Source organism: Cebidichthys violaceus, unplaced genomic scaffold, assembly GCF_023349555.1.
Source record: "Cebidichthys violaceus isolate CVI_PGR_0920_01 unplaced genomic scaffold, fCebVio1.0.p SCAF_142, whole genome shotgun sequence".
NCBI lineage: Eukaryota > Metazoa > Chordata > Actinopteri > Perciformes > Stichaeidae > Cebidichthys > Cebidichthys violaceus.
The window spans coordinates 87003-113736 of record NW_027176310.1 but is presented as its reverse complement, the minus strand read 5'-3'; the positions used below and the strand labels follow the sequence as shown (position 1 = coordinate 113736).

Here is a 26734-nt window from a genome sequence, read left to right as displayed (position 1 = left end):
GGAGGAAGAGAAATTTAAGTTATAAATAATAATTAATAATCATCCTAAACATGTAATAATAATAAAGTTAGTATTTTATTGTCATATAACCATCCCTAGCTGGGAGCAGTGGGCTGCTGAGGAGCCATTAGGGGTTCAGTGTGTTGCTCAGGGACACTTCGACACAGGACACGTCGCAGCCCAGTGTGCCACGGTCGCCCCTAATGTAGTATTATTATAATAATACATCATACATAATATAATAATGTGTAATAATGAAAAATATGTCTTCAGATTGGAAGTTAAAACAAATGCTGTCCATTAATAATTAAAATGTCCTCATATCTGCTTATTACTGCATTATAGTCTGTTATGAACATGTATTACACGTTTATACATATAAGTATATTTATATATATAAATATATTTATATATATATAAAAATATATTTATATATACATATATATATATGTATATATATATATATATATATATATATATATATATATTTGTATTAACACCTTATCAATATTAAAAAAAAATATATAGAGTATTTTAATATGTGGTTGTTTTAGCCTCAATTCTAGAATAGTATAATGAAGGAGTTTATATATAGTGTATATATATATATATATATATATATATACACACACACACAGTACAGTATATATAGTATAATGAGGGCCGACCTGTCAGGTGAGTTTAGGGGGCGGAGCCTCATGAAGTAGATTACCTGACAGGTTTACTGCTGCTGGACTTCACACTCTGATAAAGAAGAAACAGGTAGTAGTTCATGAAGGTAAAGCTTGTTAATGTCAAACTGTAAAACATTATTAATGATTATCAATATTATCTGCTGTATTATGAGCCATTAGTCATCTTCAGCTCAATAAAAGACGATTAGAGTCGTTAACAGGTGAAGAGAACAGGTGAACTAAGTCTGCAGCAGGAGAGACAGGTGAGTCTGATTCTTCATGTTAACGAGAAGCTGAAGATTGACTGATTGACTACAGTTGTCAACATGAAGCGAGCTCTGTCGTCTCTGGAGTTTCTCCTCTCTGTCGTGTCTTTACTTCTTCTCGCCTGTTGTGTCGGACTGGTTGTAGTTTCATGGATCAGCCTGAAGACTGAAGGTAAACATGTTTTTAATAATCTTTAAATAACCGATCAGGTGTCAGAAGATATTATCGATCGCTGTGTTGCTGCCGTTTGTGTGTTGAGGTGAACCAACAGTGCTCAGCGGTCGGATGTCGATCATAGAAGGAGCTGTTTTCTCTGAAGAGCTGAAGAACTCGAGCAGTCTGCAGTTTAAATCTTTGGCCTACGACGTCCAACAGCTGGTGAGATCATGGGCTTTTATTTTGAAAATAACAGGTAGGTTTAACATCAAGCAACTGCTTACATCATCAGCTTTTATTGTGAAAGACAGCAAAGGGAGAGGGTTAGTATTGATCAGTGTATGCATGTGTAATAATTTGACATTAATAAGTACACACTAATGCGGGAATGAAAAGGAGCGTGTTTGAGTTATCAGCACATAAGAAAACTAAATTATTGACATCAATAGAATTATTAATAATTATTAATAATAACAGGGCACCACCCTGAGAACAGGGACCAATAACCAAACTATAAACTAAGTCTCATAATTAATATTCACTCACAATGTCAACAGTCAAAGTACTGTTACACATTCAGAGTGAAAGTGAAGGTTTAAGTTTGAGCACACATATCAGCTATAATCATAATGCACATGCACAAAGTCACCACAGACAGCTGCTCTATAAAGTAAAACAGAGTTCATTAAGTTCCAATAATAATGATCTAATCAACTAATATCTAAAACTAACAACAACTATACATTCATGAGCACGCTATCTAAAATCAACAAACTGTGGTAAGAGGGAGGTGTGTGTGTGTGTGTGTGTGTGTGTATGTGTGTGTGTGTGTGTGTGTGTGTGTATGTGTGTGTGTGTGTGTGTGTGTGTGTGTGTGTGTGCATGCTGCGTGTGTGTAGGGGGGAGGGGCGAGAGAACAGCTCAGACAATTTATGACGTAATCTAAAACGTGACGGCGTCTCTCACGAGACCACAAGATGGCGCGAGACTCTAAAATGGCGGAAGACAATAGAGCTCTCGTTATCTACACGTGTCTGAAGCAGTTAGCGTAACCCCGGAGCTACATTAGCTTAAAGCTATATGTAAAATAAGAGAGAAAGCAAACAAAACAAAATAAATCCTCCAAAAACAAAATAAGATCCTCCCCGCCGCGGTGGAGTACGGAAGATTGTTCTCTCATCTACAGAAACACAGCTGACGATCTTTGAGTCGCACAGACTTGACCTTTGAACTGATGAGAAACAACTTCCGCCTCCGCTAGCGATGAATTATCTCAACACGATCGCGGCAGTATTGAAATACACAGCATTAACGATCTCGTCGTTAATCTCTGTGATTGTTGAGCATACACCACGTTATAAAAATGACAGTAATTTAAGCAACACAAACACCTAAATCTGATCGGTCAGTCCTCCGGCGGAACTTAGACGGCGGGGCTCGGTGATGAAAAACTCTGTCAGAGATATTTCCTTCGGCTCGGTAAGGAATGCTCCTTTACTTGCGGCTGGAACAAAGGCGGCTTGGGTGGAGAGGAGAAATGTGCTTCTCTCTGTCTGAAGAATCCGTTTCTGTACCTCTGCAGGAAAATTGTCCGTTTCCTCTTCCAGGATGCGAACAAAAACAAAACAAACAAACAGTCCAGTAGATACCTTTTTCATTCATTCATTCATCTTTGTCCGCTTATCCGGGATCGGGTCGTGGGGGCAACAGCTCCAGCAGGGGACCCCAAACTTCCCTTTCCCGGGCCACATCAGCCAGCTCTGACTGGGGGATCCCGAGGCGCTCCCAGGCCAGTTTGGAGATATAGTCCCTCCACCTGGTCCCGGGCCTCCCTCGGGGTCTCCTCCCAGCCGGTCGTGCCTGGAACACCTCCCTAGGGAGGCGCCCGGGTGGCATCCTCACCAGATGCCCGAACCACCTCAACTGGCTCCGTTCCACGCAAAGAAGCAGCGGCTCTACTCCGAGTCCCTCACGGATGACCGAACTTCTCACCCTATCTCTAAGGGAGATGCCAGCCACCCTCCTGAGGAAACCCATTTCGGCGACAAGCAGCAAGGCGGCAAGTCCAGTAGATACGTCCAGCGAATCTAAAACTGTTAAACCTAGGATTTGCTTTTAAAAAAACAGCAACGTTGCGTGCCTCGTCACATGCGAATTGAATCCCATTGAATGGCGACGCTTTCAGGCGTGCTCAGTGGTTTTATAAGCTTGTCGCTTCCGGCCATAAAACCGGAAGTCCCGCCTCGGCATCCCTGGTCTCGTCCAATGAGAGCAGCGGTGCGTTCTCTCAACCAAACTACCTCAGGATTTCACAAGGATGTGTGAAATTGTTTATTGGTGGTTTGGCCCTTATCAACCCCAAATCAGGTTGCTCTGCAAAATGGGAAGGACTGATTCCTTTGATTCAAAGCACATGGGCCCAACACTAAGTACACGCTGAGTATAGCCAAGTACACAATAGGTATAGACCATATGAAATACACACAAAAAAGTACACATTAAATGTAGACACTATAAAATACACACTAAATATAGACACTATTTAGTACACCTTAAGTGTAGACACTAGGAAGTACACATTAAGTATATATACTATAAAGTACCCACCGAAATAGGCAGTCTTAAGTACACACTAAGTATACACACTGTAGAGTACACACTAAATATAGAAAATAGAAAGTACACACTAAGTATAGACACAATAAGTAGACACCAATATAGACACTATAAAGTACACAATAGGCATATTGTATAGTACACCTTAAGTCTAGACACTATAAAGTACACACTAATTATATACACTATAAGGTACCCACCAAATTAGACACTATAAAATACATTCAATATAGACTACCCAGGCGAAAACAAAATGTACTTTTTTGTATTTAAAATATACTGACATTTTCAATAGTACACTGCAAATATACTATCAAAGAATTGTACTTTCTGTAAATATATAGAAAGTATACAAAAGTTACGCTTTCACCTTTTTTCAAAATTCAACTTTCAACACACTTTAAAATAATTGTACAGTAGTATACTTTCAAGAAATATATTATTAAAAAATATACTTTAAGTTAAAGTTCTGTGCAATTACTTAAATGTACTTCTTTGAACTTTGTTTTCAAACATATTTTTTTTATATTTCAAAATGTATGCTCTAAATTACCATTGAAACAAATGCACCGGATGCACATTTTGAAACTATTTTCATGCTTATATTTCAGTACAATATGTGTATATTTCTTGAGGAAAATGTTAATTATTATTGATTATGTGTATTAGAAGAATGATGCACCGAAAGCCCCTTTATAACCTTTACAATTGTTTAAATTATCAAAATTGTATAAAGTACACAAATAGCTACACTCATAATCATTCAATAATATGTTTAAGTAAAATGTAGCTGAAATGTATGAAATCAAAAGTTTATTCATTCAAACACTTAAACATTTAGTAAATATGCTTTAGTATAACCTGAATGTAGACAAATCAAGTAAACTTTACGTGACTGAATCATCACGTGACGCTCTGCGTAAGGAAACGTCACTTCACCAACGTGACACGTGACTCTGAGCGTGGACTTGGCATTCTGATCAGATTCTGACCGACCGAGCAGGACCGAGTTATAAGGTAAGTCCAATCATCTGCCATCTTAAGTAACATGTTATTTTAGAAGTATTTGTTTTATGAAGACGGATATGGTTCTTCTGACGATTATATTTGAGAGGTTGGTGAATTTAGGTTAGCACGTGTCCGAGGATTCTGAACGGCCTGCTATGTGAGTTAGCACGAGCTAGCGGCTTTGGCGCCGGTTAGCATAGTTGCGCTGATTGTGAAATACTCTGGCTTCGTCGCGACGTTGCTTCCAAAGCAGAGGACCTTCGGTAGAGAACTCTCCGCTCACCAAGCTGCTGCCGCTCAGGCCGCGTGCGTCAACAGCTAACTTCCACCATGTGGCTATAGTCGCACCGTGGTTCACTAGCACGTGCTATCAGGCTCAGCACCAGCTAGAAACACCGCGTGAAAGGTAACAACGCTGGTTGTCGTGCACTGCTGTCGCAACCCGCGCCTGATGCTAGGCTTCGTTTCACGATGCCCCGAGGCGGAACGCCCTCCTGCTGCTAATGGTTGTCTAGGCTACCGCCGGTTATGCTAATGCCGCTCAGGCTGCGTCATTAACACAGACTACCTACATCTTAACCGGCTGCACCTGCTGCTCGAGCTCGGCACGAGCTAAACTGCAGAGAGCTTTACACAGGTGGTTGACATTACAGTATAAGTGGCTCGTTATACTGCGGTGGCCTGAAAAAATAAATAAAATAAACCCGATTTATTGCCAATTAATGTTATGGTTTCATATTCAGGGAATGTGATTTGGTGTATTGACAACGAAATATGGAATAATATATAATAAAATATGTACAATGCAAGATCAGGCAGACGCACCTCTGCAGCTGGTTGTTTGTCATCCTGGTTTAAAACTAATCTTGTAATATTTTCCATTACTTTCAGGTACAACACTACGGGCCGAATCAACAAAGTAGATCACGTCTTGTCCAGACAACTTCTCAATGCAGGTGAGTAACATGACATATGATGGCATTGATACGTTCTATATGAACTAAGCCATAGTTTTCTGCAGAAACGTTGGTTCTATCTTGACCTTGTTGTTTTTTCTCTCCTTTAGGTAGAATATGTGAATGGGCGTATGGGAATGTAAGGTGTGTGGAAAATCAGTAGGAAGTAGGTATGAATTGCTTCATCATTGCATTGCTATAACAATAAAACATTTCTTTCACTGTTTTTTTCAGGTAAATGCAGAATTCATGCATATAACCACTTTGGTCAAGCCACGTTCCGGGCACAGCTTGACAAATACACAGACAACATAATGATGGTCGTCAGCCATAGAGGAGGAGCTGGAAGGAAGATCCGGCTCGTCGTCTTCATATGTGAACAACGTCTATCAATTCATAACAGGTAGGTAGAGATCCTCCAACTGTATATTAATGTGTTCCACTGGTTCTCTCATGTACAGCACACCTCGGCTGGCAGCACAGTGACAGATTAATCGATCACGCATGACCCTTTTTTGCCAGGAGCCGTCTGCCCTGGTGTTCACAAAGGAGGTCTTTCCACTGTCCACCCTGAGTGGGAAGTCTGGGAAAGTGGGACCTCCTAAAAGACAACTGGACGTTGCCAAAACAGGTCGTAATTTGAGTCGTATGTAGACAATTTAAGGCTTCTGTGATTTATAAAGCAGCAGGATCACATGTTGGTGGTAAACACACCACCAGTGATGAAATATGTTTGACCTGCACTGGTAGGAATATTAGCATCATATTGATCTAGTTCCTCAAGTTAATCCTGATTTACTGTTCAAAAAATAATATTGGTTTAACAGGATTTCCTGTGTAGTCAAAATAGAAGAAAATGTTGTATGAATATGCTGTGACATCATCTCTCTTCTCTTCTCTTAACAGACGCTGTTATTCAAGAGTCTCCGCAGACGAGAGCCTCATCAGACGGAAGTGAACGAGCAGTTCAACCAAAAGAAAGGAACATAACGTGGATCATGTTTGTTTCTATTTAGGGAACATAACGTGGATCATGTTTGTGTTTCTATTTAGGGAACATAACGTGGATCATGTTTGTGTTTCTATTTAGGGAACATAACGTGGATCATGTTTGTGTTTCTATTTAGGGAACATAACGTGGATCATGTTTGTGTTTCTATTTAGGGAACATAACGTGGATCATGTTTGTGTTTCTATTTAGGGAACATAACGTGGATCATGTTTGTGTTTCTATTTAGTGAGCGAGAGTCTGCAGCGGTGCAATTCTTGTTGATGGTTCAGTGTTCTTCTGTGTTTTAATCTGAAACATTCTGTTGTTTAGTAATACATGTACCATGTAAACTTAAATCAGAACATGTTTTGCTCTCTTAAGTATATTTTTCTTATATTTCTCAAATACATTATATTACAATTATTTGAAAGTGTTTAAAGTTTTAATTTGCAAATTGTTAGACTTACGCAAATAGTACAATTCTTGGCAGTGTATTTGCAATGTACTATGATAAATATAATATATTAAGAATATATTTGAATTTCAATAAAGTGTTTGATTACTATCTGGGAAGCTCATTCAGCATTTAGGATACTGGTAATACATTTATAATATTGTGATGTATACAAAGTAATATAGCATAGTAATAAGAAAGTGTGCTTTCTTAGTAATTGGAATAAGCCAAAAGTATAACTTTTGGTATACTACTACCACAATATAAATATATTAATATTGTAATATTTACATATTTGTAAAATACTCCTAATACATTTCAAATATACTTAAAACACAAAAAAAGTATAATTTAAGTTGGCTATCAGCATGTATATTAATACATACACAGTCATATACTTAAATTGTACCAAGTATACTTTAAGTTGTTCCAATTTAGCACAAATAAATATACTAAATACACTTCAAATTGTCCATAACTAGTATTTAATCACAACTAAAATCTACTAAGTACAAAATAAGTTGTTCCAAAATAGCACTCTTTAAGTATACTGATGATTAGTAGGGCTTCAAGTATACTAGAGTATACTCAAGTATGCTAAGATTAAATATATTTAGCATATTTATTTTTCACCTGGGACACCTTAAGTGTTGACACTAGGAAGTATACAATATATACACTATAAAGTATGCACCAATATAACTATGATGTAGAACCTAAGTATAGACATAAAGTACACACTAAGTATGTACACTATAACGTAGACACTAAGTATAGACACTATAAAGTACACACCAATATAGACACTATAAAGTACACACAAAGTATATACACTATAAAGTGCACATCAATATAGACACTATAAAGTACAACTACTCAGACTCAGAGGTTTGAGTTTATTCAGGTTTAAATGTGTATAACACATAATAATAATAATAATAATAACTGATGATGTCAGGTGTCAGTGACATCATGTGTGAATGATGTCATAATCTGTGTCTGAGTTCTTTGTTAAACCTGATCTCAGTCTGTCTTCTGATTGGTCGACAGGTTTCGGAGGCGTTCGGTCGCAGTGAGATCGGACTGGAGTTCAAGTCGTGTCACGTTTTATACTTCAGGTCAGAGATATATATATATGTATATATATATATATATATGTATATATATATACATATATATACATATATAATATAGGTATTTATATTGATCATACAGGCAAACAGATGATGATTCTGACAGATTAAATCAAATTAAAGTTTGGATAAATGTTTTGATCAGCTGATGTTTTAATCTTTATTGATTGTTTTAATCTTTATTGTTTTAATCTTTATTGATTGTTTTAATCTTCATTGATTGTTTTAATCTGTATTGATTGTTTTAATCTTCATTGATTGTTTTAATCTGTATTGATTGTTTTAATCTGTATTGATTGTTTTAATCTGTATTGATTGTTTTAATCTTTATTGATTGTTTTAAGTATTGATTGTTTTAATTTTTATTGATTGTTTTAATTTTTATTGATTGTTTTAAGTATTGATTGTTTTAATCTTTATTGATTGTTTCTCCTCAGCCGGGGCAGTGTGGTGGTGAACTTTGACGCTTGGTTCAATCAGCTGATCGATGTGAAGGAGACAGAGCAGCAGCTGGGGGCGGGGCTTCAGGAGGGCGGGGCTAAAGGATTGGTGATTGACAGAAACAGCATTAAGATCACTGGTGAGTGTGAGGTCACTGTGAGGTCTATTAGATCATATAAGTTTATTAAAACTTACTATACTTTTTTTTGACTCACATTTGTTCCTTCAGAGAAACAAGACGAGACAACAGCTGCTCCGACGAGCGTCTCACCTACAACAGGTGAGAAACTCTAAACTATAGAGAGTTTAAACTCTATTTAAACTTTTTAAACTATAGACAGTTTAAACTCTATTAAAACTCTCTATAGATTTACTTTAAATGTCTATTTTTATTCTCTGTAAACTCAACTTGAACTTTCTTTGATCTCTAAAAAATATATTTTCGAATCTTTATTTTCAGTTTGTACTTTAATATACTTTAAACTTTCTTTAACACTATTTAAAACTCTCCTGAAAGCTTTCTTTGAACTCTCTTATAAGCCCGAGGGTCCCCCAATTGGGGGACCTAGTACATGAAAACTTAGAAAGTTTTGTGTTAAAAGTAACTGGCAGAGAACCCACGAAGAACGAATATAAGTTATAGTTCTGCAGAAACCTCAGCGTCCTGGGAACAACATGAACTAGGTCACTTCTACATGAGACAAACACATCTCCCATCAGCCAAGCAAACAAATAACAAAATATCATAAATCATAACTCAATATGACTGGAAAAGACCGGAGAAAACAGCTGCTACTGTCCGTTAGCAACGTGCTACCTACAAACATGCAGCATGCAAAAGCATGTCCGCTTGACGGAGATTACGGACATACAGCCCTAAACAGAGAGAGTGGGCTGAATCTGAAACAGTTGAAGGAACATAAAAAGGGCTTAGAAAGAGCTTAAAACAATCAATAAAGCCCAATCTTCTGTCTTTTGATTTATTGAACATCAGGAGTGATACACAGAAGTGATATATAGTGTTTTTTAATTTAAAAAATATTTTTTTATTCAAATATTGGAATATTTCATCAATTTTGCAATTTTATATGCTCTATATTTTATGAATGCTTCACTGTATCTATGTATAAATGTGTATAGAGAGCCTTTATCAGTAGTTATAAGAGCTGGGAATATTTTAAATCTTGGATTTCCATAATTTAAAAAAAAAAATATCCTGAAATTGCTGTTTTTTCCCAGCGAGATTTAGAATTTTCAATGTTGTGCTGTGTTCCATCTTAATCTTATGTTAACCTGTAACATATATACTGATATTTACATGACTCAACACATCTCAAAAATCTAATCTTTTTAAGAATTTTTTTTTTTTAAATAGCCCTTACAGTTGCAACACTACACTCACTTTCGTATGGGCTGTCTTTTTTCGAGCTGAGGCCTGAAAATAGGCCTAGGGTTTAAAAGGTGACTGTATGAACTTTCTTTAAACTCTACTTAAATTATCTTTGTAATAATCTTGAAACTTTTAACAACAGCTGCTCCAACGAGTGTCTCACCTACAACAGGTGAGAAAACCTCTATTTAAACTTGATTTAAACTCTCTACAAACTCTATTTAAACTCTCTGTAAACTCTATTTAAACTCTCTTTAGACTCAATTTAAACTCGGTTTAAACTCTCTTCAAACTCTATTTAAACTCTTTAAACTCTATTTAAACTCTTTAAACTCTTTAAACTCTATTTAAACTCTATTTAAACTCTTTGAACTCTCTTTAAACTCTCTTTAAACTCTATTTAAACTCTTTAAACTCTATTTAAACTCTTTTAAAACTCTCTTTAAACTTTTGTTAAACTATCTTTAAACTCTCTTTAATCTCTTTAAACTTTTTTACAATATAATAAATTTACATAATCTTGAAGCTTTCAACAACAGCGACTCAGTCTTTAAACTCTATTTAAACTCTCTGTAAACTGTTTTAAAACTTTTCAACTCTTTTTAAGTCTCTGAAGTTTCCTTAAACGCTGTAAACTTTTGTTAAACTATCTTTAAACTCTTTAAACTATCTTTAAACTATCTTTAAACTCTTGTTAAACTATCTTTAAACTCTCTTTAAACTCTTTAAACTTTCTTTGAACTTTTTTTACAATATAATTAAATCTTGAAACTTTCAACAACAGCGACTCAGTCTTTAAACTCTATTTAAACTCTCTTTAAACTCTATTTAAATAAACGTGTTTTATTAAACTTCTCAGTAAAGTGTCCTCCTCACCAGACGTCATGTGACGATCGATCAACGTGTGTTCTGATCGATCAGCTCTGTGACGGAGTCCATGACTGTGACGATGGCTCTGATGAAGACGCAGCTCGCTGTGGTCAGTGATGAAGATGATGATGATATAGATGTATACATATATATAAACCTGGTTTATATTAAACCTGCTTTATATTAAACCTGGTTTATATTAAAGCATTCCTGTCCATTTATCTATAGTGACGGCGTGTGACGGACAGTTCGTTCTGAGCGATCTGATTGGTTCCTTCAGTTCATCAGACGTCTCAGAAACGTATAAAAATAGCAGCTTCTGTCGCTGGATCATCAGGTAAAACATGAAATCACACACACACACACACACACACACACACACACACACACACACACACACACACTGCACAGACTTTCACAATAAAAGCAGGTTGTTGACAGTAAAAGTTTGTTTTCAGAGTCAATCCAGGATTTTCTGTTCAGATCAACTTCCATCATTTTGAAACAGAAGAAAATATTGACGTTCTGAAACTTTATGAAAACATCGGAGCAAAGAAACATCTGACAGGTAAAGACACACACACACACACACACACACACACACACACAGAGACACATACACACACACACATACACACACACAGAGACACACACACTCATACACACACAGAGACACATACACACACACACACACACACATACAAACACACACAGAGAGACACTTACACACACACACAGACACACACAGTTTTTACAACCTGACCACACATCTTCTCATATGATTGACAGCTGAGCTCTCAGGCTCCGCCCCTCTTGGGACCGTATGGCTGCTGACCGACCAATCAACGGTTGAGTTTATCACTGATGATGTCATCAACCTGTCAGGGTTCAACGCCACCTACAGAGCAGCCAACCTTTCCGACCTCTCCAGTAACACTTTATTATTATTATACTTAATATGTATAACTGTAAAGTGTGGTACTGTACTGGACCTGTGTGTGTGTGTGTGTGTGTGTGTGTTCAGACGAGGAGAAGCTGACCTGTACCTTTGAGCAGGGCATGTGTTTCTGGAGGCAGCAGCAAGACTATGACGATGATGGAGACTGGATTCGAACCAGCGGCTCCACATTCCCTCCACTAAGCGGGCCGAGTATCGACCACACGCTGAGTAACAGCTCAGGTGAGTCTTTAAAATGATGTCATCAACATATATATATATGACATATAATGATGACATATAATGATGTCATCAACATATATATATATATATATATATATATATATATATATATATATATATATATATATGTTGTTGTTGTTGTTTGTAGCAGCATCAGTAGTTTTGATGGTGTTGTGTGTCTGGTTCAGGTTTCTACGTGGTCACTCCTCTGAGTCCCGGCCAATGGCTGAAGAGCTTTAGGATCTACAGCCTCCCTCTGACTCCTCCCACTCAGCCAATGTGTCTGAGCTTCTGGTAAACAACAGCTACATAAACTAATTATAATCATTTGTCTGATCAATTAGAAGTTCATTAGTTATTTTCACCAGTTCTGTCTCTGTGCTTTGATGCACTCTAAATCCTCAAAGTCCTCAAATAAACTATTGTTATGTAGAAAGTCACAAAACTGATTGTAAGAAAACAATTAACAAGTTAACATAAAAAAACAGACAAAAAGTAAACGAGACAGAAAAGAAAGAAGTTATTGAAACAATAAATGAACACCTGTCCTCAGGTACCACATGTTTGGTGAAGACGTCCACCGTCTCAGAGTCTTTCTGTCTCAACCTGCTGTTACCGTGGTGTTCCTCAGAGACGGGAACTATGGAGACAACTGGAACTACGGCCAGGTGACCCTGAACCTGACAACAGAGACCATGGTCAGTGACATCATACAGGAAGTGATCGTTAGTCAGCTGATCAATAATCACTCAATCAGTGTTACCGCTGACCTCTGTAGGTGGTGTTTGAAGGGCTGAAGAAAGGAGGGGTGAGGAATGACATCGCTCTGGATGACATCACACTGACATCAGAGCCCTGTGGCCCCGCCCCCCCAGAACCAACCAATGTGCCTGCTCCAGCAACCCCTCCCCCTATACCAGGTAAGACACAGACCACGGCCCTATACCAGATAAGACACAGACCACGCCCCTTTATCATGTAAGACACAGACCACACCCCTTTATCATGTAAGACACAGACCACACCCCTATAACGATAAGAAATAGACCACGCCCCTATACCAGGTAAGACACAGACCACGCCACTATATCATGTAAGACACAGCCACGCCCCTATACCAGATAAGACACAGACCACGAACCTATACCAGGTAAGACACAGACCACGCCCCTATACCAGGTAAGACACAGACCACGCCCCTATACCAGATAAGACACAGACCACGCCCCTATACCAGGTAAGACACAGACCACGCCCCTATATCATGTAAGACACAGACCACACCCCTATAACGATAAGAAATAGACCACGCCCCTATAACGGGTAAGACACAGACCACGCCCCTATACTGATAAGAAAGAGTCTATGAAACTACAACACAGACGATCAATAAGACAAAATTATCCAGAATGTGAGCGTATGAAGAACATGTGATTGATTCCTTCTGCTCTGATTGGGCCAGCTGACTGTGGAGGACCCTTTGACATCTGGGAGCCAAACTCCACCTTCAACTCGCCAAATTACCCACAATCCTATGGAAACAAGGCTCAGTGTGAGTACACTCTAAATGTTGTACTTCTTACATGTTCTAATACCTGTACTTGTACCAGTGACGTGCGGTGAGGTTCGTGTCTGGTGAGGCACTGACACTACATGAGTCAGATTTACAAATATATCAACCCAATAGAGAAGCTTAAATCACCATTCAATTGGCAGCCTGCACATTGACTTCTGGTTGTTTTTCATATCAGCATTATTTACACACACATAGGTAAAGTACATATTTGATTCCACCGGGAGCGTTTCAGAAGCGGAGCGCTGGAGCCACCCGCGAAAATCGTGAGATTCTTCGATAATCTGTGTAACAACCCCGGATGTATAAAGAGAACAACAAACACATACAAGATTACTTTACCTGTCCGACGTTGAACTGATGTTGATTTGGTCACATTTCCTTGTTTTTTGAGACATTTTTAAGCTTGGATATAGAATCTTACATTTTTGTGGTCAAAGCAAAATATAAGAAGAAGAAAAGTGTAGAAGAAGAAGAGAAGTGTAGAAGAAGAGCAATGACAGAACAAGCATGAACCGACCCGTGGGCTCTCTCTCGCCCCCTTCAGTGAGTCAGAGGTACTGTTTGCCTCTCTGTGCTTCACTGCGGTTTAATGTCAGATCAACACTAAACATGTTCTACACAGACGTGAAATACATTATTCTATGTAAAGAAAGGACATCTAATAAAAGTGTCTACAGATATTACAGTGGTGACAAACAATGAGACAGAAAAAGACTCAACAGTTAGTGATGATTCACAGTGAGGTGAGGAACAGCTGGTCACTGTCTCACCTCACTGTCTCCTCTGTTTGAACAGGATATGACATCATTCAGAGGTTATGATTATAAAAATGCTTGAAATGATTGGAATCATACAGAAATTACATTTATAGCACAGATCAGTAGAGAAATATGAATATCTTTTTTATTCTAGCATTATTTGTTTTTTACTTGTCATGATGGCAGGTGAGGCTCTACCTCCTGGCTCCCCTGACCGCACGTCCCTGACTTGTACTAATAACTTATAATACTTGACTTATATCTCTGTACTGATCTTCACTGGTTTTAACAAAGAAAAATGTATGTTTTCAAACTCACCTCACCTTACCCATGATCCTTTGCTGCTGCAGGTGTGTGGACTCTGCACACAGGTGAGGGTCGAAACATCCAGCTCCACTTCCTTGACTTTGATGTCGAGGCGACCTATGACATTGTAGAGGTGCGAGATGGGGCGGGGCCAAACTCCAACTTACTGGGTGAGGTTATGTTTTACCCATAATCCCTTTCAGCTTCCTCCTCACCAGGTGTGTGTGTGTATACAGGTGACTGTTCTGCTTCAGGTAACAATGTACAGATAACTTGTTCCAGCTGTCCTCACTGGCAGCGCTGGCCCCGCCCATGAGTTGTTCTCCTCGACCAATCAGATGTCAGTCTGGTTCTTTACGGACGAATCGGGTCACGGCCGAGGATTCAGAGCCAACTTCACCTCAGGGATCAACCTGGGGTCACCAGGTGAGCTCAGGCTCACATGTCTGTGTTATTGATTATTATATTATATTATTATTATGATATTGATTGTTGATTGTTTGTGATCAGCTGCGTGTGCAGCTAGTCAGTTCAGGTGTCAGACAGGAAGTTGTATCGATGGCAACGGTCAATGTGATGGCGAGGTTGACTGTCCCGACGCCTCCGATGAGGCCGACTGTGGTGAGTCGATCAGGTGAAGCTTCACCTTTATGTTTATTATCACAATACAGGTGTGTTAGACAGGTACGTGTGTGTGTGTTTCAGTTGTGTTGCAGGTGAACAGTTCCAGTCGTCTTCAGTTTCAACTTGTTTCCTCGCTGCTCACTGTGTGTGCTGACACCTGGAACTCTAACCTGTCTGACTTCACCTGTCAGTACCTGGGATACAGGTAACTCTCACCTGTCTGTTTTCACCTGTCAGTACCTGGGATACAGACACGTCTCACCTGTTGTAACAGGTAGATTAAACAAGGTTCTAGTGGGACAAAAAAAAGACTCTAATCTATTTCAATCAGGAGAGACAAGTGACTGATTAGTAGTTAACATTTTATTATGACGGAATGATGCATTAATTAGTTACGCAGAAATTATTTGGCGCTTGAACTCGCCGAGGAGATTTGTGATCGAGTTGTGATTGCCCTGAGCGGCAACAATAACAATCCCCCCGAGGAGTCCAGACACTGGTGGTGGTGGCTGGAGGATCGGCTGGAATTGGCTGGAGATGATGATGATGGAGTGCTGAATCGGCGAAGACGGATGGTGCTGGGGAGGAGGAGGGTCGCATGAAACAGCAGCAGACGCTGGCAGCGGGGATGCAGCACCTTTAAAAGTAGACAGCAGCATGCTGATAGGCTGACGAAGAGGGTGTGCCTGAGCGCTATTGGCTGAGGGCGACCCGGCTGACTAACAGCTGATTGAGTCTATGACACCTCTGACAGTGACAGCCGGTATAGTGTACGTGCTGCTAGTGGGAGAGCCGTATGGAGAAAGGCCTTTAAGCCAAGCATGAGGGGATAGTCTTCCTGTCTGAACTTGCGCTAGAACTTCATTTGTTGTTCCTGACTCTGCAGGTCGGGGGAAACCATGCTGCTGCCGGCTCGGCCACAAGATTCACCGTTTACATCCATCACGGTCACCAGTAACGGGACTCTGAATACCAGTATCAGGTACTGAAGACCAGAACCTGAACCTTAACTAGAATAGAACTAGAACTTAAACTAGAACCAGAACCAGAATCACAACTAGAATATCAACCAGACAGCAATGGAACCCTAAAAGCAAAGAACTAAAACTACAACTACAACTACAGTAGAACTACAACTACAAGTAGAACTACAACTAGAAGTAAAACTTAAACTAGAACCAGAACCAGAACTACAACTACAACTAGAAGTAGAACTAGAACTACAACCAGAAATACACCTACAACTACAACAACAACAAATACAACTAACCAAAACCAGACCTCAGGAATGAAGTACAACCAGATCCAGAATAAGATGCAGGAACTGAAGTTGAGTCATAAGACCTGAGTTTATCCAATAGAAGATAATGAATGATTTTGTTGTTTTTACAGTGAAACCTGCGTCAGTGAAGAAGTGATTTCTCTGAACTGTGACAACCAACGTGAGTACGCTGACAAACACTAAAGTTAAGTTGTTCATGTCATCTTAAGGCTGTTTCAGGTGAAACTAACTTTTTTAAGAGGATTGACGCTGTGTTTTTTTTAGCTTGTGGTGTTCGTTATGTCACTAATGAAACGAAGGAGACGGACCAATCAACAGAGAGGAAACCTGGTGAAGGTAACAGACTCCTATCAGCTAGAATCTGACCTCGTCTGGTTGGTCGGATCCTGACTGTAGTTTGTGTTTGTTGATACCTGTCAGGTGACGTCAGAGTGGTCGGGGGGGTCGACGCTGAGAAGGGGGCGTGGCCATGGATAGTCTCTCTGCAGTGGAGGGGGGGTCACATATGTGGAGCTTCACTGATTGGTCGAGACTGGCTGCTGACCGCTGCACATTGTGTTTACGGGTGAGAGAACACTAATACTTTATTTATGTTTAAATATATATATATATATATATATAAACATAAATATTTTATGTTTATATACAAAAATATATATTTCATATTTATATAAAGTATATAATTATGTATATAGTTTATATATATAAATATATATATTATATTTATATATATGATATATTTGTATATTTATTTATATCTATGATATATTTGTATATTTATTTATATCTAGAGATATATATTATATTTATATTTACATATATTATATATATTATATTTATATATATTATATATTTACATATATATATGTGTATTATATTTATAGCATTTTTAAGAACTGTGTCTTTATGAAAGCTGTAAATAAAACTTCACAAACAATGACAGACAGAGTTGTTGATCTACTTTTATATTAAGTTGTTAAATGTTTATAAACTCTTTTGATTATATTTTCATGTATTTTATAAATGTTACACATTTAAGTAAAACCTGAAACTGAAGCTTAAAGTTCTACTTAAATGAAAATAGTAACTGATGACAAATTAAGTCTTATTTCCACCTTAAATGTAAATAAACATATTTTACTTTTTTATTTTTCTGAAATCTTTTATTTTCTGTCCGTGTTTTGTTCCACAGGAAGAACGTCCATCTTGATTCGTGGTCTGCTGTTTTCGGTCTTCACTCTCAAAGTGACAGTAACTCTTTGGAGGTTCAGACCCGACGAGTCGATCGAATCGTCTTCAACAGAAAATACAACAGACGAACCAAACAGGCCGACATTGCCATGATGCACCTGGATCATCCAATCAGCTTCACCCGTCAGTAACAACGCTAATAAATTAATAAATTAACAACCAATCAGCTTCACCCGTCAGTAACAACGCTAATAAATCAATATATTAACAACCAATCAGCTTCATCCGTCAGTAACAACGCTAATAAATTAATATATTAACAACCAATCAGCTTCATCCGTCAGTAACAACGCTAATAAATTAATATATTAACAACCAATCAGCTTCATCCGTCAGTAACAACACTAATAAATTAATAAATTAACAACCAATCAGCTTCACCCGTCAGTAACAACGCTAATAAATTAATGAATTAACAACCAATCAGCTTCACCCGTCAGTAACAACACTAATAAATTAATATATTAACAACCAATCAGCTTCACCCGTCAGTAACAACACTAATAAATTAATAAATTAATAAATTAACAACCAATCAGCTTCACCCGTCAGTAACAACACTAATAAATTAATAAATTAACAACCAATCAGCTTCACCCGTCAGTAACAACACTAATAAATGAATAAATTAACAACCAATCAGCTTCACCCGTCAGTAACAACACTAATAAATTAATAAATTAATATATTAACAACCAATCAGCTTCACCCGTCAGTAACAACACTAATAAATTAATGAATTAACAACCAATCAGCTTCATCCGTCAGTAACAACACTAATAAATTAATAAATTAACAACCAATCAGCTTCACTCGTCAATAAAAACACTAATAAATTAATAAATTAACAACCAATCAGCTTCACTCATCCATAAAAACACTAATACATTAATATATTAACAACCAATCAGCTTCATCCGTCAGTAACAACACTAATAAATTAATAAATTAACAACCAATCAGCTTCACCCGTCAGTAACAACGCTAATAAATTAATATATTAACAACCAATCAGCTTCACCCGTCAGTAACAACACTAATAAATTAATAAATTAACAACCAATCAGCTTCACTCGTCAATAAAAACACTAATAAATTAATAAATTAACAACCAATCAGCTTCATCCGTCAGTAACACTAATAAATTAATAAATTAACAACCAATCAGCTTCACTCGTCAATAAAAACACTAATAAATTAATATATTAACAACCAATCAGCTTCATCCGTCAGTAATAACACTATTAAATTAAAAAATTAACAACCAATCAGCTTCATCTGTCAGTAATAACACTATTAAATTAATAAATTAACAACCAATCAGCTTCATCCGTCAGTAATAACACTAATAAATTAATAAATTAACAACCAATCAGCTTCACCCGTCAGTAATAACACTATTAAATTAATATATTAACAACCAATCAGCTTCATCCGTCAGTAATAACACTATTAAATTAATAAATTAACAACCAATCAGCTTCATCTGTCAGTAATAACACTATGAAATTAATAAATTAACAACCAATCAGCTTCATCCGTCAGTAATAACACTATTAAATTAATATATTAACAACCAATCAGCTTCACCCGTCAGTAGGGTTAGGGTCTAATAATAATAATAATATAATAATAATGATCATAATATATAATATAATAATAATAATATAATAATAATAATAATAATAATATAATAATAATGATACTAATATAATAATAATATAATAATAATAATAATGTAATAATAATACAATAATATAATATAATAATAATAATAATAATAATGATACTAATATAATATAATAATAATAATGATACTAATATAATAATAATATAATAATAATAATGTAATAATAATATAATAAGATTATTAATAATGTTTTACAGAGCTCATCCAGCCGCTCTGTTTACCTGCTGAAGGTCAGGACTTCACAGCTGGAACCAGATGTTTGATCGCTGGATGGGGTCGATATGCTGAACAAGGTTATTATAAAATACTTTATATAATACACACTATGTATACTATACATACTATAGTATATATATTATAGTACAGAGGTCTTCAACTGGGGGTCTGCGACCCCTAGGGGGTCTGCGGAGGTACTGCAGGGGGGTCGTGAAATGTTTGGTTGATTAGACCTTTTTTTATTTTTATTTTATTTATTTTTTCAAACATGAATCTGTCCATTATTGTAATAGTTCAGCATTGTATGCAAGATAACAGGTATGTTTACGCATGGCAGTGGCACTAATAGGCCATCACTCATTTTAGTTTCCACATTTATGTTTAAAATAAAAACGTAAATTTGAATATCTTGTATGCATGATTATCATGCAATTGACAGACAATGTTGATATTGGTATTGGTATCAGTTGACGAGGTGTGTTCATGAATGTCAGTGTCACGACCGCCTACTCACTGTACCTCTAAAATACAAACATGAAGACATGAACCTGTGTATTATTTCAATAGCTTAGTATTGAATGCACAATAACAGGTATGTTTATACATGGCACGAGGCCCACTTTAATATAAAACACAATGTTATACAATATATATAGTCGGGGGTCCATCTCTCTGTCGGTTTGGGGTCCTTGGCCTGAAAAACGTTGAAGACCCCTGATATAGTACATATACTATATACTACACACTGTATACTATATACTACATACTGTATACTATATACTACACACTGTATACTATATACTATACTATATACTATATACTATACTACATTCTGTATACTATATACTATATACTGTATACTATATACTACATACTGTATACTATATACTATACTATATACTATACTACATACTGTATACTATATACTATATACTGTATACTACATACTGTATACTATATACTACATACTGTATACTATATACTATACTACATACTGTATACTATATACTACATACTGTATACTATATACTATATACTGTATACTATATACTATATACTGTATACTATATACTACATACTGTATACTATATACTATATACTATACTACATACTGTATACTATATACTGTATACTATATACTACATACTGTATACTATATACTACATACTGTATACTATATACTATACTATATACTATACTACATACTGTATACTATATACTGTATACTATATACTACATACTGTATACTATAAACTACATACTGTATACTATATACTATACTATATACTATATACTATACTACATACTGTATACTATATACTATATACTGTATACTATATACTACATACTATATACTATATACTGTATACTATATACTACATACTGTATACTATATACTATACTATATACTATATACTATACTACATACTGTATACTATATACTATATACTGTATACTATATACTACATACTGTATACTATATACTACATACTGTATACTATATACTATATACTACACACTGTATACTATATACTATATACTGTATACTATATACTACATACTGTATACTATATACTATACTATATACTATACTACATACTGTATACTATATACTACATACTGTATACTATAAACTACATACTGTATACTATATACTATACTATATACTATATACTGTATACTGTACTACATACTGTATACTATATACTATACTATATACTATATACTGTACTACATACTGTATACTATATACCGTATTTTTCGGATTATAAGGCGCACTGTGAATTAATGTGTTTGTGTTCACACATAAACCGCACCGGATTATAAGGCGCATTAAGCAAAACAACACAGTCCGGTAAATCAAACTTTATTCAACTCAGTTGTAACAACAAATACCGGTACAGAAAAATACACTCACTTATTGATTCATTCCTCTTCCACAAATCCATCAAATTCTTCATCTTCAGTGTCTGAGTGAAACAGCTATGCGATTTCGGCATCAAGAATGCCCGAATCCCTCTCGTCATTTTCTGAGTCAGTCTTGTTGCTGTTATCGGTACTTGGCTGTTCAGTGATGATTCCAGCTTTCGTGAAAGCTCGGACGACAGTTGCGACCGATGGTTACTTGTTGTGCTTATTGATCGATTTTGACTTTTAGTTTAGACATTACATTCCTGTTACGGGGCCGATCAGGTAGTGACACAGCGTACCGTAATGCTCCGAATATCCATTGAGCGGAGCGGCTTCGTTGCTTACCAAAGTCGTACTTACATATTTCGACAGATTTTTGAGCGCATTTTACCACATAACATCGATCAATAAGCACAACAAGTAACCATACATAAGGCGCGCTGGATTATAAGGCGCACTGTCAATTTTTGAGAAAATTTAAGGATTTTAAGTGCGCCTTATAGTCCGAAAAATACGGTACTATATACCGTATACAGTCTCTCTCTCACCACCTGTGTCTCTCTCTCACCACCTGTTTCTCTCTCACCACCTGTCTGTCTCTCTTTCCACCTGTCTGTCTCTCTCTCCACCTGTCTGTCTCTCTCTCACCACCTGTCTGTCTCTCTTTCCACCTGTCTGTCTCTCTCTCTCTCCACCTGTCTGTCTCTCTCTCACCACCTCTCTCTCTCTCTCTCTCTCTCTCTCTCTCTCTCCACCTCTGTCTCTCTCCACCTGTCTGTCTCTCTTTCCACCTGTCTGTCTCTCTCTCACCACCTGTCTGTCTCTCTCTCTCTCCACCTGTCTGTCTCTCTCTCCACCTGCCTGTCTCTCTCAGGTTCTCTCCCAGATGTTCTCCAGGAGGCTGAGGTTCCTCTGCTGGTTCAGGATCAGTGTCAGCTTCAGTTACCTGAGTACAACATCACCTCCAGCATGCTGTGTGCCGGGTACCTGGAGGGGGGAGTGGACTCCTGTCAGGTAACCTAGACCACCTGGACTCACCTGGACTCACCTGGACCACCTAGACCTAAACCTAGACCCACCACCTAGACAGTAGATGGTTCTCTGGTTCCCTGAACGTTTCTCCTCTGAAGTTACCTCACTGACCCAAATCCTGCTTCCTGGTCCTGTTTATTGTTGTTTTTGTTAATAAAGTTTGAACATGTTTTTTTCAGGGCGACTCTGGAGGTCCATTGATGTGTCTGGATAACGGATACTGGACTCTTATTGGTCAGTCACACACACACACACACACACACACACACACACACACACACACGCACACACATGCACACACACACACACACATACAGTATAATGAAGCTGTGTTCTGATTGGTCTATAGGTGTGACCTCTTTTGGGATTGGCTGTGGTCGTCCTGAGAGACCTGGAGTCTACGCACGAGTCTCTGCCTTCAGCTCCTGGATTGCTCAGACCAGACGCTCCTCTTCCTCTTCCTCCTCCTCCTGCTGCTGATTCTCCTCCTCCTCCTCCTCTTCCTCCTCCTCCTGCAGCTGATCCTCCTCCTCCTCCTCCTCCTCCTCCTCCTCCTCTTCCTCCTCCTCCTGCTGCTGATCCTCCTCCTCCTAAGAGTGAAGCTCTTATTAAAAGATGTTTTGATGAGAACGTAATCATTATTTTAATAATTAAACTGTAAACTTATTTGATGAGAGAATATTTGAAAAATGTTTTTGTAACTTAGTTAAATTATAAATAAAGCTTGTATACATGATGTAATATATATGAGTTAATATTATATGATTTACTTTATTTTATGAGATTTAATCAGAATATCAAGTTGAGTTCATGTATTTTTTAACTGCATACTTTAAAATAATCATTAATAATTAATCATTTTAAACTTCATTTATTATGAAGTCATAAAATGTAATAAAGTTGATTAGAAAATGAGAATAAATGAAAACACTTCTTTCTGTATGACGTCATGCATTTACACATACAATGTGAATGTATTATTTCACTGTTTATTTAATAAAGCATGATTCTTCATTAACAGACTTAAAATACCAGAAGAAGAACAGTGAGGGCAGGGAGGCGGGGCTAAAGGAAACGCTAGTGCGCATGCTCTGTGGGCCCTCCTGGTATTAGTATCTGTATTTGATTCGCAGAAGTCTTACATTACATTACAGTCATTTAGCAGACGCTTTTATCCAAAGCGACTTACAATAAGTGCATCAACATTGGTAATTCAGTGTGGCTTTGTGGCACAAGGCAGTAATACTGCCTGTGCCAAAGCACACTGACTGTAATCCTGCGGGCTTATTATTGTTGGAATGCTGATTCAGCATTCCAAGTATTGTTATCCTAATCTTTATTCTTCAACTATTTCTTCCGTACGTATTTTGGCACTTAATAACTTACACATTTCTTAAGCTACAGAAACCGTTTGAATATGAAAATGTTCAGCTTTTTCAGGAGAGGGGTGCTATGTCTTTTTATGTTTCTAATCTTTCAACTTTTTTAATTATTAAGCATTTTGCAATTTTTTTTTGAATGGGATGTCTATGGAGAAACTTTTCAAATCCTCTTAAACTTGTTCAACTTTCAGATCATTCTACTTCCTCATACTTTCAGCTACAGACACCATTTAAACTTTCAAATGTTGAGAAAACCCTGATCAATGATTGTATGTTATAATCATTTTGATATCTTTTATACTTTTTGAGCTGTAGCAATTTTGCTTTTATGTGTTTTTCAGTCCTTTTCTGCTTTTATAATGGGTGTGTATTGCGCAGCTTAGAGTGCGTGATGTCATCGCTAGAGTGAAGAGAAGCTTGAGATTCCTGTGAAAAAAATATTTGTCTTTTGCGACTGACTCCTCAATTTTCACTCTACATGCATAATTTTTGGATGGAAACGTAGCTAATCTTGTCCTTGTCGTAGACATATGACTGTGGAATCTCACAGATTTACACATTTGGCACAAAAGCCTTTACTTGAGAGGAAAACCAACTTTCTCCTCCATAGACCCCAATGTTAAAACGTACTTCAAAAAAGTCTTGCACAGACAACCGTACCCCATTTCTAAATCGCCATTGAAGCCACTTTTTTTTACACTACAGACACAATTTTCGCATGATCTGTTCTTCAAGTCATCCTCCCTCTCCAGTCTTAATATTGGAGCAATAGGGGCTATGGTTATGGGGTTTTTGGGGTTTTGTTTGACAGGTGTTTCCCAGTCTTTTCTCATGAAAAGGCAGCCAGGCTCACAGGTGTTCGTACTTGAGCTAATTACTGATGTTTATAAACACACAGACTCACAGACACAAGCCTCACTCTATCTCTCTGTGTCTCTCTCTCTCTGCGTGTGTATCTCTTTCTCTGTGTGTCTCTCTATCTCTCTGTGTCTCTCTCTCTCTCTGCGTGTGTATCTCTCTCTCTCTGTGTGTCTCTCTATCTCTCTGTGTGTCTCTCTCTCTCTGTGTGTGTATCTCTTATACAGTCATTCAGGTATTAGAGACTTTTAGAGGACCCCCCCCCCACACACACACACACACGCACACACCATTTTAAAGTACAAGCCCCACCGAATGAATTCCAACTGAAATGCTTTTGATGAAGCCTGTCATTTAATAACCTGTTTGTGTTTATCTAACATTATGATTCAGTCTCCTCTCCTCCTGTCTAACCCACCCAGCCCCACCCTTTCAAAATAAAAGCCCCATGGATTAACTGTATTTAAACACTAAGCTCAAAATGAGGCTTTTTTTGTTGAAATAATTAATGCTCTTACTAATACTACGACAACTACTACTACTGCTGCTAATATTTCAAGTATTACTACTACTGCTACTAATACTACTTCTACTACAACTTTTGTTGTTGCAACTATTACCACTACTACTACTGCAATTATTACTACCACTACTGCTAATACTACCAGTACTACTATTACTTATACTACAACTGCTACTACTACTACTACTACTGCTACTATTCATGCTACTACCAATACTAATACTACTACAGCTAAAAGTATGAATGCTACTAGTATTTCTACTACTGCTATTACTGCTACTTCAAATACTGTCATTACTGTTACTCATACTACTACTTCTTCTACTACTACTACTGTTATATTAAATACAACAACCAATACTACAGCTATTACTACTACGACTACTTCTACTACTTCTTCGAATTACGAATACTTCTACTACTAATAATACTTCTACTACAACTACAACTTCTACTACTACTTTAAGTATCTCTATTGCTACTAATACTTCTACTTTAAACAATACTTCTACTACAACTACAACTTCTACTACTACTACAAATATCACTACTACTACACATTGTTTAAGCCACAGAAACCATTCAAATATCAAAATTTTCAGCTCTTTCAGGAGAGGGTGATATGACTTTTCATATTTATAATCTTTACATTTTTGAATTATTAAGCTTTTTGCAATTTGTTTTGAATAAGATATCTATGGAGAAAATCTTCAAATCCTGTTAAACTTCAACTTTCAAAGCCTTCTTCTTTCTCATATTTTCAGCTACTGACACCATAGTTAGAAATGTCAACTAGAAGGGTTTTCAGCAGTGCAGTTTAAAAGCTTTTGGGCTTCAACATTTTTCAGACAGGTACTCTCTCATTTCTGTATTTTCAGCAATGTTTTTGCAATTCATTTCAGCTTTCAGCATTCCAACGCATTTTCAGCAGGAAATGCATTTTCTAGTTGTTGGAATGCTGATTCAGCATTCCAAGTATTGTTATCCTAATCTTTATTCTTCAACTATTTCTTCCGTACGTATTTTGGCACTTAATAACTTCAGCATCTTTTCAGCTACAGAAACCGTTCAAATATGAAAATGTTCAGCTTTTTCAGGAGAGGGGTGCTATGTCTTTTTATGTTTCTAATCTTTCAACTTTTTTAATTATTAAGCATTTTGCAATTTTTTTTTTAATGGAATGTCTATG

The 26734-nt window shown here is 37.0% G+C and overlaps 1 protein-coding gene and 1 long non-coding RNA gene across 2 annotated transcripts; both read left to right on the top strand.

Moving 5' to 3' along the window:
• The first annotated feature begins 902 nt into the window (after positions 1 to 902).
• Positions 903 to 23800, top strand: tmprss15 (transmembrane serine protease 15). Its single transcript, XM_068709313.1, has 28 exons — positions 903 to 1112; positions 1201 to 1319; positions 8173 to 8240; positions 8693 to 8835; positions 8926 to 8976; positions 10229 to 10258; positions 10946 to 11065; positions 11185 to 11293; positions 11415 to 11524; positions 11746 to 11886; positions 11981 to 12136; positions 12325 to 12430; positions 12690 to 12834; positions 12915 to 13056; positions 13599 to 13688; positions 14821 to 14946; positions 15059 to 15202; positions 15287 to 15397; positions 15482 to 15605; positions 16287 to 16382; positions 16793 to 16842; positions 16947 to 17018; positions 17103 to 17247; positions 17875 to 18056; positions 19821 to 19916; positions 22625 to 22764; positions 22962 to 23016; positions 23132 to 23800. Exons 1-28 carry the CDS (start codon positions 1001 to 1003, stop codon positions 23260 to 23262), a joined length of 3114 nt encoding a protein of 1037 aa, XP_068565414.1. The 5' UTR covers positions 903 to 1000; the 3' UTR covers positions 23263 to 23800.
• On the top strand, positions 4638 to 7130 carry LOC137871478 (uncharacterized). Its single transcript, XR_011102814.1, has 6 exons — positions 4638 to 4730; positions 5613 to 5677; positions 5788 to 5821; positions 5912 to 6080; positions 6200 to 6308; positions 6584 to 7130. It is a non-coding gene; the product is annotated as an uncharacterized lncRNA (long non-coding RNA).
• Positions 23801 to 26734: the final 2934 nt, after the last annotated feature.

Coding starts and splice junctions, on each gene's coding strand:
- tmprss15 (XM_068709313.1), top strand. CDS start 1,001: ATGAAGCGAGCTCTGTCGTCTCTGGAGTTTCTCCTCTCTGTCGTGTCT. Junction 8,977..10,228: donor GAGCGTCTCACCTACAACAG/GTGAGAAACTCT, acceptor TTTTAACAACAG/CTGCTCCAACGAGTGTCTCA. Junction 11,294..11,414: donor TTCTGTCGCTGGATCATCAG/GTAAAACATGAA, acceptor GTTTGTTTTCAG/AGTCAATCCAGGATTTTCTG.